The sequence below is a fragment of the Drosophila bipectinata genome, chromosome 2L (genome assembly GCF_030179905.1).
Source record: "Drosophila bipectinata strain 14024-0381.07 chromosome 2L, DbipHiC1v2, whole genome shotgun sequence".
In the NCBI taxonomy this organism is placed as follows: Eukaryota; Metazoa; Arthropoda; class Insecta; order Diptera; family Drosophilidae; genus Drosophila; species Drosophila bipectinata.
Genome location: NC_091736.1, coordinates 17,408,255 through 17,421,948, shown reverse-complemented (window position 1 = coordinate 17,421,948; position 13,694 = coordinate 17,408,255). Strand labels below are relative to the sequence as shown.

The following is a 13,694-nucleotide window of genomic DNA, read 5'->3' as shown; positions in this document are numbered from 1 at the left end:
TCGGTTTCGGCCAAGAAATGAGCAACTGGCCTCATATGTCAATGATTTCTTTTGGTTTTTGGCCATCTTGGAAAACTGTTTGTATTCCTTCGCCCACGCCGCCGGCGACGGCGCCGACTGCAGTGTTCGCACCTCCGCCGCCAGATGGCGCTGCTGATGCTGCAGCTGCACCCGTTGCCAGAATTCTTTTTTCCGTCGAGATATCTAGTAACCCTTTCGGTTTTTGCTTATTTCTCGAAAGCCATCTAGTTTATTTTTACCCCTTTTTTTTTGCCCTGTCACCTCCCCTTTGGTGTTATTATTTCGGCTGCCATTTATTTGCTGTCAATGTTTGGACCACCACTCCCCAGGTCTTCCATGAAGCCTGCCACCCTTCCACCTGCCGAGGCCTCAGTCGCCGGCCTGGCTGTCCGCTTTCTTTCTTGTCTCCTTGCTATCATTTTCATTTTAAAATGTCCTCGGCAACGACAGCAGAGACGCCTTCCAGTAAGGACTAAGTCAGACTCTTGAGAAAGACACCTTGAGAAAAAAAGGCCAGCTTAAGGATATATTTTAGAAATTAATTTTAGAATTTGTTTTTAAAGAAACTCTTTATAAATCTATACTTTAATTGTTTCAACTGCGTCATCCTTGTATCCCTAACTAAGGACAACAGAATTTCTTTCAGTACATGTTCGTTGGTGTTATTCTAGTCCTTTTTTCTACCAGCTCCTTGAAGACGATTTCTAGCTAGGTCCTGGTTTTTGGGCCACTTTATAAATGTTTCTGCAATGGATTTTTGCAAAGTAAACTTTTTCCTTTATTTTTTCCTTCGTCTTTTGTAGTTTTCTGGCCAGGACCGGGGGCAGGACGAGGCAGGACAGGGCATCCCGCATCTGATTGCGAGTGTGTGACACATCAGAGGGGGCGTTTGGCGGGGGTGGGGCCCAAGTAAATATATTAAAATGCAAACCCAACTCATATTACTGGACGGGGAGAGGCTGGAGGCAGGACTCAGCTCTCGACTCCTTGCGCACACATGTGCGCAATTTCCAAGTCCGTTTTCGGCCATTGCCAATGCCCACCAAATAAATCGAATGCACAAAAAAGCAATAAAACGAAATAAAATCTAAATATGTAAGGATGTGTGGGGGTGTCCTGACTGCGTATGTGTTTGTGTCTCGAGTGTCGCCTCCTTTTTTCCTAAAGGGGCGGACATGAACACGGAAAACAGAAGGCATGGCAGCAGCTACCGAAAAGAAAAAACTTATCATTTTTATCATTGCGCAAAAGTTTATCCTTTTTGGCTACGGCCGTTAATATTTTCGATTCGGATTTCCAAATGGCCAAAAGGACTCGGCAGCCGGGACCGCCCCCGTTTTTGGTCCGTTACCGTTACTGCTCGGAATTTCAAATGACTTTGGCTTCGGACCCGAAGCTTATTGAATGTTTATGCTTTATTAAATTTGATTTCTCTTCTCATCTTCAGCCCGACTGTCTCACTAAACTGGACAAGTGCCGGCCAACATTTGTTGCAATGATCTATGTGTCCTGAATATTAAACAACAGGCTTCGTCCGGGCTCCGGTCAGGCTCTGGCCAGGCTTAGCCGGTCAGGATGCCTTGGCTATTATCATTTTAATGCGCGTTAAATGCGACATTTGCGACATTGGACAAAGTGCGTGTCATGTGCTTAAGAACACAAACAACCCGAAAGGAAGGCAGGAATAAGGATCTGCTTGGAATCATATTTGTAACGCCTTTTCTTACACAGAGAGCTGGACATCATGCCCCTTAGCTTCACAGGCATATGCTGTCTAGACTTTTCTCCCAGTGCACCTTAACACAACATCCTTCCGCATTTCCTCCCAATCGAATGGTAATCATAATCACAATAACCGTAATAGCAATAGTTATGCCAATAGCAATAGTGTTTCGGCAATGGCAATAATCATTTTTTGTTGACCGTTTTGTAGGACATTTGCACATACGTAAATGTCCTTTCGAAGGACATTATACACACCCCATCTTGGAGAGCCGAATGTGTTTATAATCACACGCCGAATGTTCCGGCCAACAGTTGCTACTTATCCACAACATCCACCTCCTAATATCCTAATGCGACACGTGCTCCGCGCATATTTCTTGGCTTTCTTCTGGACAGGATTGGGAATGGGTTTCGGGTCTGTACTGGTCCTGGACCAGCCCGGCCTAATGATTGGTAGAATTGGGCTATTTGTGAGTTTCACTGCCTTGGCTTATAAAGAAAATCTATAACTACGACTTAGAATGATACATACAATACTTTTAAGCATAAATGTTTGGAAAATAAACCGATAATTACACAATTTTTGACAACTTTTCTATTTATAACCAATGGGTTTCTCTGATTATCGGCTTATTGGGTTTCAAGTTAGTTACTTCCTAATAAAAATTACGCAAATTATATAAAATGTTTTTGGTTTTTGTAATTCACAAATAATATACAACAGGCAAGTATTCGATTAATCGATAATGTGGCCTAACATTTTCGTTTTTATCTGCCAATTTTGGATTTTTATTCTTAAAAATAAACACTTTCATATTTTGTATGCCAATTAGTTTCGGATTGCGTATACGCCGTGTGGTACATTCAGTTCTTATCGATAAATCGACCGTTAGTTACTTTCCAAAATGCAAATCATAGACGTAAACTTTTCGAATTTCTTCTCAACACTCGCTCGATCCAATCGGTTTTTTTTTTAAATCATACACAAGAGGCAAATATTCAATTTTGGTTCCGTACATTAAGAGTGTAAACGAATGCAAGCTTTCAATGTGGATATCATGGCACGAAAAAGGATAATGGAAGGTCCTACTCACCGAAATCACTGCCAATGCCGGAGGGCCCGGGCAGAAGGCCGGGAATGCCCTGCAGGCCGAGGAATGCATTGGGGAACGAGTGGGAGCGCTGATTGTCGATGCCGTCTAGGGTGCCGTCGTGTTGGCCATCACCCCGATCCGAGGGCTCCGTATCACTGCTGTTCGAGTCCTCGCCGGCACTCTGTCCGAGATCGTGTTTCTACGAGAAAGTCAATATTAAAGGATTCTCTCAGCCCATGAGGCAGAGAAACCCACCTGATTGGCCTGCTGTCCGTTGCTATTCTCCAGAGCCTGTCCCAGCAACGATTCCCTTAGCTCCATATTGCGTTCCCGATCCTTGGACGTGTCCCTGCCGCTACGGTTCCGGGTCAGAGGATGCTGTCCGGCAACGGGAAAGTCGCGATCGATCAGCAGTCGCTCCGGACTGATGCCGTGCTGGGCTCGGAACAGATCGGCGCTCTTTATGCGCTTCTGGGGCGGCGGTGTCAGGTGGCTCTTCCGGCTGCCCTCCATCTCGCCCAGGTCCCAGTGGTTGCTGTTGGCCTGCAAGAAATGGGAGAAGAAATGGCGAAATAGGGTTAAGGAGTTGCCCACAAAGGGTTAAACAAGTCGAGTGCTAGCGACACTTTACTTTGACGGGATTGGGATTGGATTTTCTTACGGGCGACGCTGCCGACGATGCCTTCAGCTCCTGGATGGCGGGCGTGCCGCTGCCTCCTGCCACGCCCACACCACTGGGCGCACTACTGGCGGCGGCGGCTGCAGCAACAGCAGCGGTCAGAGAGGCAGCAGCGACTGCGGCCGCTGCAGCGCTGTTTGCTGCCACAGCAGGGGGCACCTGGGGCGCGTTGAAGGGCGAGTTCAGGCTGCTGTTCAGCGATCCGCTGCTGGTGTTGTTGTTGCTGCTGCTGTTGTTGTTGCTGTTGCTGCTGTTGTTGTTGCTGCTGCTGTTGTGGCTGTTGTTGTTGCTGTTCAGGGGCTGAGAAGCCGAAAGGTAGTTGCCAATCTTGTTCTGATTACTGTTTTCGTTAATGTTATTATTGTTGTTGTTTAGACTGTTGTTGCTGTTGCTGCTGCTGTTGTTGTTATTGTTGTTGTGGCTCAAGGCAGCAGAGAGAGCCTTGGAGTAGGGGTAGCCCCCATTGTTGACATCCGCCAGGCCGCGGATCTGCAGCAGGTGGGCGGTCTTCAAGAAGTCGGGCAACTGTTCGTGGCTGACATTCACCTCGCCATTGTACATAAAGCTAAAGGATAATAATTTAAGTAATAAATAAAAATTTAAAATTAAAAGCTAAAGCCTAAAGAACCTACCTCAAAAGGTTCTCCACATCATCGCTGCGCACATCCCGCAGGATAACGATCGGATGCTCGCAGGGATTGGCCTTGAGCAGCCGCCGGAAGTAGGGGCTGCAGGCACTCAACACCACCTTGTGGGCGGTGAAGGAGCGCTCGTCACAGGCCAGGGTCACGTCCACGAAGTCCTCCTCGTCCCGCAGGTGGCGGAAGGAGCTGAGGATCGAGCTCTGGAAGTCGTTCCATTTGAGGGCATAGTGCTGCTGTTGGTTTTGGGCCGAGAGGTTAAGCGATGAAGGAGGAGGCGTGGCTGGCGATAGGGCGGAGCCGGTGGCCGCCATCGAAAGGGAGGAGAGAGAGGAGAGGGCGTGGGCGGCGGCGGCAGCAGCGGAGGCGGAGGAGGTCGCCGGCGGCGGGGGCTCCATTTTCACCACGCCCGCGTTGTTGTTCTCCGCCGTCTGCAACTGGGTGGACTCGGTCATTTAAGTGGACCAAGTCGATAGCCGGGGTGCGGGATCTACTGGCTGTCCTAATGGCCTGCTTTTATGGCTAATTCCTTGTCTATTGTGGCTCCTTTTCGGCAAGGCTTTGTCCTGATTCCTTTCTTTTCCTTCTCTGGGGGGCAGCTCTTCTTGGGAGCAAATATTTGCACTGTCGTGTGTGGACTTTCCAGCACTGCTAATTCGGCGGCAGCCTCCCACGGCCTTTGTCCATTTTCACCGGACTGTGGATGCCGCGGCGCCCATGGACGGACCTCGAATGGTACAACAACAAACTACACCAACAAACGCCACAAGCTGAAATCGACAGAAAAAAAATGGGAAAAGAGAGTCAGTTTTTGGTATACAATTGCTCGGGCAGGTGGGCCAATCATTAAATATTATTACCAATTATTCATACATAAGCAGCGGGACTGCCGCTGGAGCGGCGGTGGGTCTAATGAAACCATTAATTACACTGCCGGATGGCCGGCGAGCCGGACTGCTGGACTGCCAAGAGCGGGCCACTTGTCGGGGGCATTAGACGCAAATCAATTTAATTTAACCGTTTACAAGCCACAAGACAATAGACTTGAAGTTGCCCGCCACTCCACGGATCTCCCTTACACTTGAAATTTTTACTTGGACCTATTATTTCATATGACTATGGTAGTGGGAAATGGAGTAACCCGATTCTCCAAGTGCACTCCACCAAAATAATTGTACAAGATCATTAGAAGAGGCAACCACCAACAATCCATCCATCTTCGGTGAGCTCCCCTCGAACCTGATCGATGTACCACCATCAAAATATTTATAAACGCATTCATCTGGCCGGGCTTCGGATTACTCATCCTCGGGAGATTCGGATTACAGGCTTTGGGGAGCGAGAGGCGGAACTCTCACCAATTCTTCGGGCCCTGCAATTGGCGCTTAGACTTGCAGTTGCAGGTTGGTGATTTTCCATGCTCCGTACCCTAAAATCATGTTCACAATTTCCATGGGTACTTGCTCACTTGCTCTGACTCATGGCTGGGATCAGTGATTAATGATCGGACAATTCAAGTCCGATTATAGCCATCACTTTGGGCCGTGACTAAGACAAACCCAGACCACGATCAGGGAGGCAGGTCGGCAGTGCACGCATTTAATTTGTAATTTGGAAAGCAATTGGTAAGGGGGCAGGTTTTTTTTTAAAGACTAAATGGAGAAACCCAAAAAAAAGGAGCGCATTTATGAAGGATGTCTGCTGGCTGAGTGACACCCCCGATTCGCGTTTAGTTTTCGCTTCAATGGGCTCTGCGTGTATTTGTTTGCGCTAATTTATGAAGTAACCCAAAACAATTTCATCATAACACATTTGCTGGCAATTATTTCGTTTATTGAACAAACATTCGCTTTTGCCTCGCACTCGCATAAATTCGGGGGACTGGGAGGAGTGGGTAACTGCCGTACAATAACTAACCCGGCCAAGACACAACAAAATAAAACAACAGATAGTTTCCGGCTTGGTAACCGAAAAATATGTAAATGAAAGGCAAGGGCCAACGAATCAGAAACAAACGAAAAAAAAGTAGCTAAAACAACAAATAATAGCAGCAACAAATACGCTATTCACATGTAATCAGCAGGATATGTGGGCGCGTGTGTAGGTGGGCGTGTTGCAACAACGCAATTGCATTTTGCATGCCACACTTCAAATGTTCAACTTTCAAATGGCAGGAGCAGGAGCAGAAGCAGCAGCAACAGCAGTGGAGGCAGGAGTAACTGCCTAAAAACAAAACATTTCAAAATTTGCGTTAAACAAAAACACGGCCAGGACCCGGACCCGGACCCAGACCCGTACCCGAAACGGGCCAAAACCAGTCCCTCTCTCCCTCGGTATATAGTATTTTGTGTGTGTAATTGAAAGGAATAGCAGAACGGGGGCGTGGGAAATCGGGGGACTGAAGCGTAACATAATAACAAATAAATGTAAATGATAATGGTAAATAAAAAACGAATTACTAAACAACATACAATCATCCGCAAATACACAGATATCTAGGCTCGGGCGTACATATACAAATATCAGGATATATATATAACGATCCGCATATATGGCTGAACAAACACGCGTAGGCCAGAAAAGGGGGTACTTGTGGCAAGGGGTATTGGCCCTATCTAGAGCCACGGAAATGGCTGTTGGCCATGGGCACTATACAATTGGTACTAACTATTGGTGCCACCAAAATACTTGGTATCCTGTAATGCGATTATAATGATATATTTCATAGATATATAAAATATTTCATAGATAGTTACAGGGTATAGTGAGGTCCTCAGTGCTCCCCTCTTTGTTTTATTACTTGTTATTTTTGGTAAATTGATACGGCGCCTTGGCAAGTGATCTAAGTTCCTTGGTAAATATTTTATCCCTTCAACCCTCCCATCACCCTGCTACCCACTGCCTGGCATGTCCTGTACTCCATATCCTTACCAACTAGGAAGGGGCGACGCGTTATGATGATGATTGTTATTTTTACGATTTGCATTTGAGCTGTCAGTGGTTGAATCCTAGAATGTACACACAAGGTCCGAGGTACAAGTAACTCGAGGTCCTTTGTGTGTGCCTTGTGGGGACCCTTTTTTTTCGGTTGTATCTTTCATTATTTTTACAGTTATGTTTATAACGTTTATGACTTCATATGGCGAGGCGTGAGCCAGCGTCCTGGCTCGGGGAAAGTCATAAACAAAATTCACGCATAAATATAAAATCAGGAAATTGACTCAACTGGTTCAGGATGGGAACCATTTTGGGGGAAGTCTTGTGGATGAAACGAGTTAACATTTTGATTATAAATAATGGGGTTTAGTGTTTTGAATTTCGGCCCACAAAAAAAATCTCAATTAAACGTTAGCCATTGTCCTGGCCCAAAATGTCAAATCGAATTATGTATCCTGTGCCAACAATGAGCAATTTTTGGCCAGGCCCATTGCATCCTGGCCCTTTCCTATTTGAATATTTTAAGAGGGGAGTTCGGAGGGAACTGCAGCTAACACTGAATGCAAGCAAATTAGTTAAAAACCAATTAAAATCGCTCATCCGCCACGTTGGCCATGCGGGAGGTGGTCGCATCTCTATGTATGCCTCTCTATATACATACATAGAATGCAATCCTAATGCTATGTACTGGCAGCTTATATAAAATTCTGGGGCCAAATATTCTAAAAATCCAAATTAGAATGTCAATAAAATGCCGCTTTTAATGAAATAATTAATTAGATTTTGCACATCAACAATCTACAACGCATTTGGCAACAAGAACCCATACATATAGGATTTGTTTATTCGCGTTTTCCTATGAAAAATATATAGAACTTTTTAGAGGTGGACTTTTGGTCGTGAGTGCCGAAGATACATTTCAGTTTTTAGTTGAAATACAATAATGAATTTTTGCATTTTCAGCTGATTTATTTTTTCAGAGATGGAATTTAGAATTTGCATATATGCACGGATACAAACAAATGGACAAGCACACCTATGGCGGACGTCATAGTTGTTGGAGGAACCATTTTGTTTAGAGACCCACCCACCCAGCCTCCATCTCCGTTTGGCTTATTATTCATCATGTTATCCCAATTGTGTTGTGTTTTTCTGCTGGCAGCAGCGCGATTTGTTCGATTTTCAATTATTTAAATGGCTTTATTTTCGCTCAGCATACGTACGCTCATTTGCATTTCTGGATGGATTCCAAGGCTCTGGCTCTACAACAATATCATCCCCCTTGAAAAGTTGGATGGACGACACGCATCAAAGTGCCACTCACACAAAACGAAAAAGAAAAAAACTAAAAAACGATAAGGGAACTGAGTTGGAGAACTTATAGCGACTTTTCCTAATTGCCTCCGAGAATTTAAATTGAGACATGAAATTGAATAATTCAAAATAATTAGCAGGCAGGAGCGCCCAGAAGACAGTCCAGAAAAGCCAGCCCTCGCATTCGCAGTCTCAGTCTCAGTCGCAGACTGGTCGCGTAATTGCATTAATGATTTTGACAAATGACCGTCGCCAAAGTCGCCTTTGACTTTGACGTCGACTCGATGCAGATGAGAGGCCATATCAAAAGCGAACTATATCAAGAAAAAGTATCTCCCAGCCCCAAACCCGGGGCGGAAAATCAATCAAGGTGAGACAACGAACAAAGCCTCATACACTTTTCGCAATTCTTTAGCATCAGATGATACTTATTTATTATCTCTATTTAATTTTTAAGATTATTGCAAAGCTCTGGCCTTTTTAATTCAATTCCCACCGTCCCACACTGATTCATATCTTGGCACCCTCAACGCTGATTTATTTCGCAGTGTATGTGGCTTAGAAAAATCTGCGATCTATTTCATGGCTAGCGTTGGAGGGGATAGACAGTCGAAGCCAGCTGCTAATTAAACTAATTGAGTAATTTCAGAAATTCAGAAATTAAATGAGCAAATAAAAAAGCCAAAGACAGGAGAGGGGCCGAAGCCCAAACCAAAATTTTAAAACGCGCAATAATCGCGAACGCAATCGAAACTTAAACCTGAAATGGCCTTTAAAAGTGGCCAAGGTGGGACAAGGAGGGTCCAGAGCGGAGGTTGCAGGGTGGAGGTCGCTGGCGATCTGGCATCCGTCAGATGCGTGAGAGACCATTACTCATGGATCGCCGCGGACTTGCAGTGCGTTTTTATTGGCACCCACTATCCATTATGGAAGCAACCTGTCCTAATTAATTTCCAACTCCGGTGGAATGGCTCTCTTAATGGGTCGAGTCAACGAGCAGATAGCCATCTCAATGGGCCGCAATTAGCCAAGAGTTGTTGGTAGTTGGTGTGGTGGCTTTGGTAGTTTCGCATGGCCAAGAAATGTGTGGCCAAATTTATGCAAATGCCGCAAAGGCCAGTGCGAAGATGCCGTCAACTTTCTTTCCAAGCCAAAGCAAGCCACATAAAGATACACAGATACAGATACTACACAGATATGTAGATAAATAGATACTGCTGTTTATATACAATAAAATGTCAATGAACTGCTGTCGTCTTCAATAAAAATGGTTAATATTAAAAAAGAACTTAAAACCGAAGCGTAGAAGTAGAAATTGAAGATACGGAGACAGAAATTGATCTGGTCGGCCAAAACGATGGTGCTGGACGGTGTGAGAATGGCCCAAAAGAAGAAGAGACAACAGACCAAATGGTATTTTGGAAATTTACATAAACTGGCCATAAATTAAATTAGCCGGAGAGTCCAACTATCCGCCAGATACAAGATGCAGGCCAACATCATCATTATTCGAATACAATTAACACAAAGAGAAAGCAACTACCACAGCAACAGCAACAGCAACAACAATAACAATAGATGCGGCATCGCCAAGAATGTCTACAACGTATCTTATAGATACACCACTGGTGTATATACTGGCATTAATTTTCCCTCTGGTATGCCCGCCACTAACCGTCGACTTTCGGTATTGAAAAGCAATAAAAGTCGCCGCTAGAGTCCAAAAAAACAAGTTGAATTCAAAGTTTAAGTAGGAGAGATCACAGCCAGTGGATCGCACAGATACACAGATACACGAATGTGTATCTCAGAGTCGGAGGTAGAGGTGGGCAGAGGGATCTGAGGGGACTTCTTCTCTGTCGCTCCCATGGCCCATCGTATCTACATCTTATAACATTTAATTCATTGTTCACTATTTGTGTGTTTTATGTGTATTATGTATTCCATTTTGTAGTTTTCGTTTTCTGCTCCCAACCGATTCGATCTCTTGTTGTAAAGTGCTTGTTGGCTAGCTCTTCCTCTTCTCTCGTGGCTGCTTTTGGCCATTATTGTTGTTGTTGCTAGTGGGGGCATAATGGAAAACGCGTATTGGCCAAGTTGTGCGTGGCGCGTTTGTTGTCATTAAATTTGCGTTTATTTCATTGGTTAACTTGTTTCCATTTCCCTTCCTCTCCTCTCGGCCGTTTTCTATTTTTTACTTCTTCTCTCTGTCTCTCTCTTATTTGATTGTTTCGTTTCTTGTTGGCTTTTTGTTTTAATTTTTTATTTAACGATCGTGTTTACATACTTTGGCCATCTCCTGCGCCCACGGTATTTGGTCTAAATTGTTATTAGACCAGATACCGGGATGTGGGCCAACTAATTAAATGTGGTTTGAGATAAGTTTAAGGGCAGAAACATGACTTATTTTATTTCAAATAATTATTTATTGGTTTCCCTCTTTAAATACTCTCCAAACTCATTACAGATTATTGAAATAACCTTGTCTTTTAAGCCAAAAAACACACACACGGGACACACTTATAGACTGAAAGTGTCAATCCGATTTTCAAGTCCAGCTGAGATAATCTGGGCAAGCGGCTTTGATTGGGTTCGGAGGTCGTCTGACGGATCGATACCTGGGCTGCCGGGGATGGCTGCCAGTTGGCCAGGTTAATTATAACATTAACCAACTGACAACTGGTCAGCCAGTGTCGCGGGTCCTCCGCTGGGTTGGCTGGGTTGTGGCGATAGAAGAAGTAATCGAATGTGAAGCGGAAGGTGAAGGTGTTTGCCATCCAAATCCAAATATACATTTCCCACACTGCCTTTTGCCGTCGAGGTGTTCACACAATCTGCCCCCGAGTCCGGGTGCTCCCCCGCCCGGATTTTTTTTTTCGTTTTTGGATCGGGTTCGGTACTCGTAAATTTCCATATGACATTATTAGGTGGTTCGCTGCCTTGGCTATGAGCTGTGAGCTGCGAGATGCGAGCTGCTATATTATGTCATAATTTTAGGAAAAAGTGAAGCGCTCAACCAAAATAAATTAAAAATTGCTTTCATGCTTGAATTGCTCAGAGGTCCAATGGCATGGGGGAGGAGGACCACTGAGTACTCGGGTGCCTGAGAATCGGCGAACTTCATTACCCGGCGTTTCCAAATATAAAGCATGTTGCTTGTGACATTGCCCCGGATCGATCCCCTCACTCCCTCAGTGTTTATGGTCGATTGGAAGTTTATAATGGATAATATGCTTACACCCCCGAATCCCATGATTCGGACCCCTCCCACACCCACTTTTTGTAAATTTAGAACAGCGAGTGAATGAAGTGCGCAATATTCAATTAAAGTCATTATTATTAGTAATTTCCCTTCTGGAGCAATTGATTGTTCGTCTATTGATTGTTTGTTAGATCGCTCTGGAGATCAAGACATCGATCGAATTTGTAGTTCGATTTGTAGGTAATCCTCGGCCACCCCCACCCAACCCCTTGGGCAGTGGCCTAATTGATATTCGAGTGCGATCCCAGGGGGGCCAGCTGCACTGCAGGCCAGAGCAGAGCCTCGGCTCTATACCGGAAAAATTCATCAATTTTCAATTTGTATGTATTAAGGCGAGACCCCGTACCCCCGCCTCCCATCATAGCCCCCCCTTTTTTTCTGGGCTAAGCATAATGAGACATTATGCAAAAAAGTCCCGAGTATATTTTTTCGCTAATGAAGAGCTGTATTTATCTGATGGCCTGCCTGCATACGGACGTCTTTATTAAAAGTAATTAAGTCGTTGTAATTGTCATTTGACGAACTGTCTAGTTACTGGAGGAGATAGATGGGGGAAAGAGGGTTACTACTACCCTATATAGAATTCTACCAGTAAAAGTAACTATTTAGGTTTTCTATTTCTAACTTTAAAAACTCTCATTTATTGAAGTTCTCAATTCCTATAGAGCACCCCATGGGGTGATTTTCTCCCTCGACTTCGTTCGTCTTCTCTCCATCCCCCTTCGGAGGTCTGGCGTCATTGAAGTAAGTAATAATTGTGTCTAAATTTGAACGCAGACCATTTGAATCTCAATAAAATTTATAGTTATGACGAAAATACACATCTCTGCCCTCCACACCACAGACCCCAAGACTCTTTCTCGTTCTCCGCTCGGCATGCGAGCTTTAAAAGCATTTCTTTCGGTTTTTTTTTGGGCAGCCCCCAGAAATTGAACTCAAGTGCAGACAATTGAAGCTCCTCAAAAGAATGTTTGGGACTGCGGGCGGTACAGGGGATGATGCTTCATATATAATATTTTTCGATTTTGAATCGAATTCTCTATTTGTGTGTCGTTTGATTTTTTGCAAGCGGTTATTAACCAATGCAAAAGTCAGTCGGCGGTCGAGTACTCGCGCCATTTGGTTAATTGATTTCCAGGGCACCCCTGCCTCCAATTTTTTTTTTTTTTTTTGGCGTTTGCTTTGACCAATTCGAATTTTGTGTTTTATTGTTGCCATAGAGCGGTGGCGAACAGCAGAAAATCTGGATTGTTGACTGGACAACAAGAGGGCACTGAGAAAAATACTTCCTAGAATTCCAAAAAAAAGTTAAACTATAACTAAAGATATTCTGCTTTAAAATATACATCTTCCAAGACTAACTAATATTTTGTTTCTTTAATAAAACCCCTATAATTTCTTTCTGTACACTTGCAGGGGGCCCGTGACTATATCAGCTTAGGCAGTACAGGGACTATAGCTGGGGCAGATTTTTTGTGGGACAAGAGGAGACTGAGGCCGACACAATTACGCCAAATTAAAAGTTATATTGCGTCGCTCTTTGATTCTATTAAGAATGTTAACCGGGCGGTGGCGACGACAGGAGACGCCAGAGGGAAAAATGCCCGCTTCGAGGGATGCCAACTCGTTCACATTTAACAATATTAAGAAGCTTTTCAATTGCCCGACATTCAATTAGCGAATTGATTTGCCCAAGTCGCCTTAATGGAAATTTGAGTGGAACGAGTACTCACATGTTGCCGCTGGTTAATGCCTCGCCGTTGCAGTTGCCTTCCTTGAAATGGTATTTGTGATGCTAGGGCTGGATTTAGGGCTGGTGGTTATAATGCTTCAGCTGCAAGAACAACAAAAAGATACATTCGACCATTAGAAGATATTTTAAATTGAATTCCCCCCCTGCTGGGGTCTTCGATTCGTTGAGCCTGCGATAAAAGTGTCAATTGCAATCAGAATTTATTGCCACCTTTCGATTCTCGATGCGTGGCTCAATTCGATGCATTGGGATCAAAGTTGAAACCGAA

At 44.5% G+C, this 13,694-nt stretch overlaps 1 protein-coding gene across 1 annotated transcript in view; it reads right to left on the bottom strand.

The window, feature by feature from the left end:
- Positions 1-13,486, bottom strand: part of ab (BTB/POZ-zinc finger protein abrupt) — a 32,996-nt gene extending 19,510 nt beyond the window's left edge. The window contains exons 1-5 of the mRNA XM_017251678.3: positions 13,407-13,486; positions 4,152-4,930; positions 3,472-4,084; positions 3,096-3,383; positions 2,841-3,039 (exon numbers count right to left, since the gene is read on the bottom strand). Of these exons, the coding sequence (XP_017107167.2) occupies positions 2,841-3,039; positions 3,096-3,383; positions 3,472-4,084; positions 4,152-4,615 (1,564 nt within the window). The 5' untranslated portion in view covers positions 4,616-4,930; positions 13,407-13,486. The remainder of the gene's footprint in view (positions 1-2,840; positions 3,040-3,095; positions 3,384-3,471; positions 4,085-4,151; positions 4,931-13,406) is intronic.
- Positions 13,487-13,694: the final 208 nt, after the last annotated feature.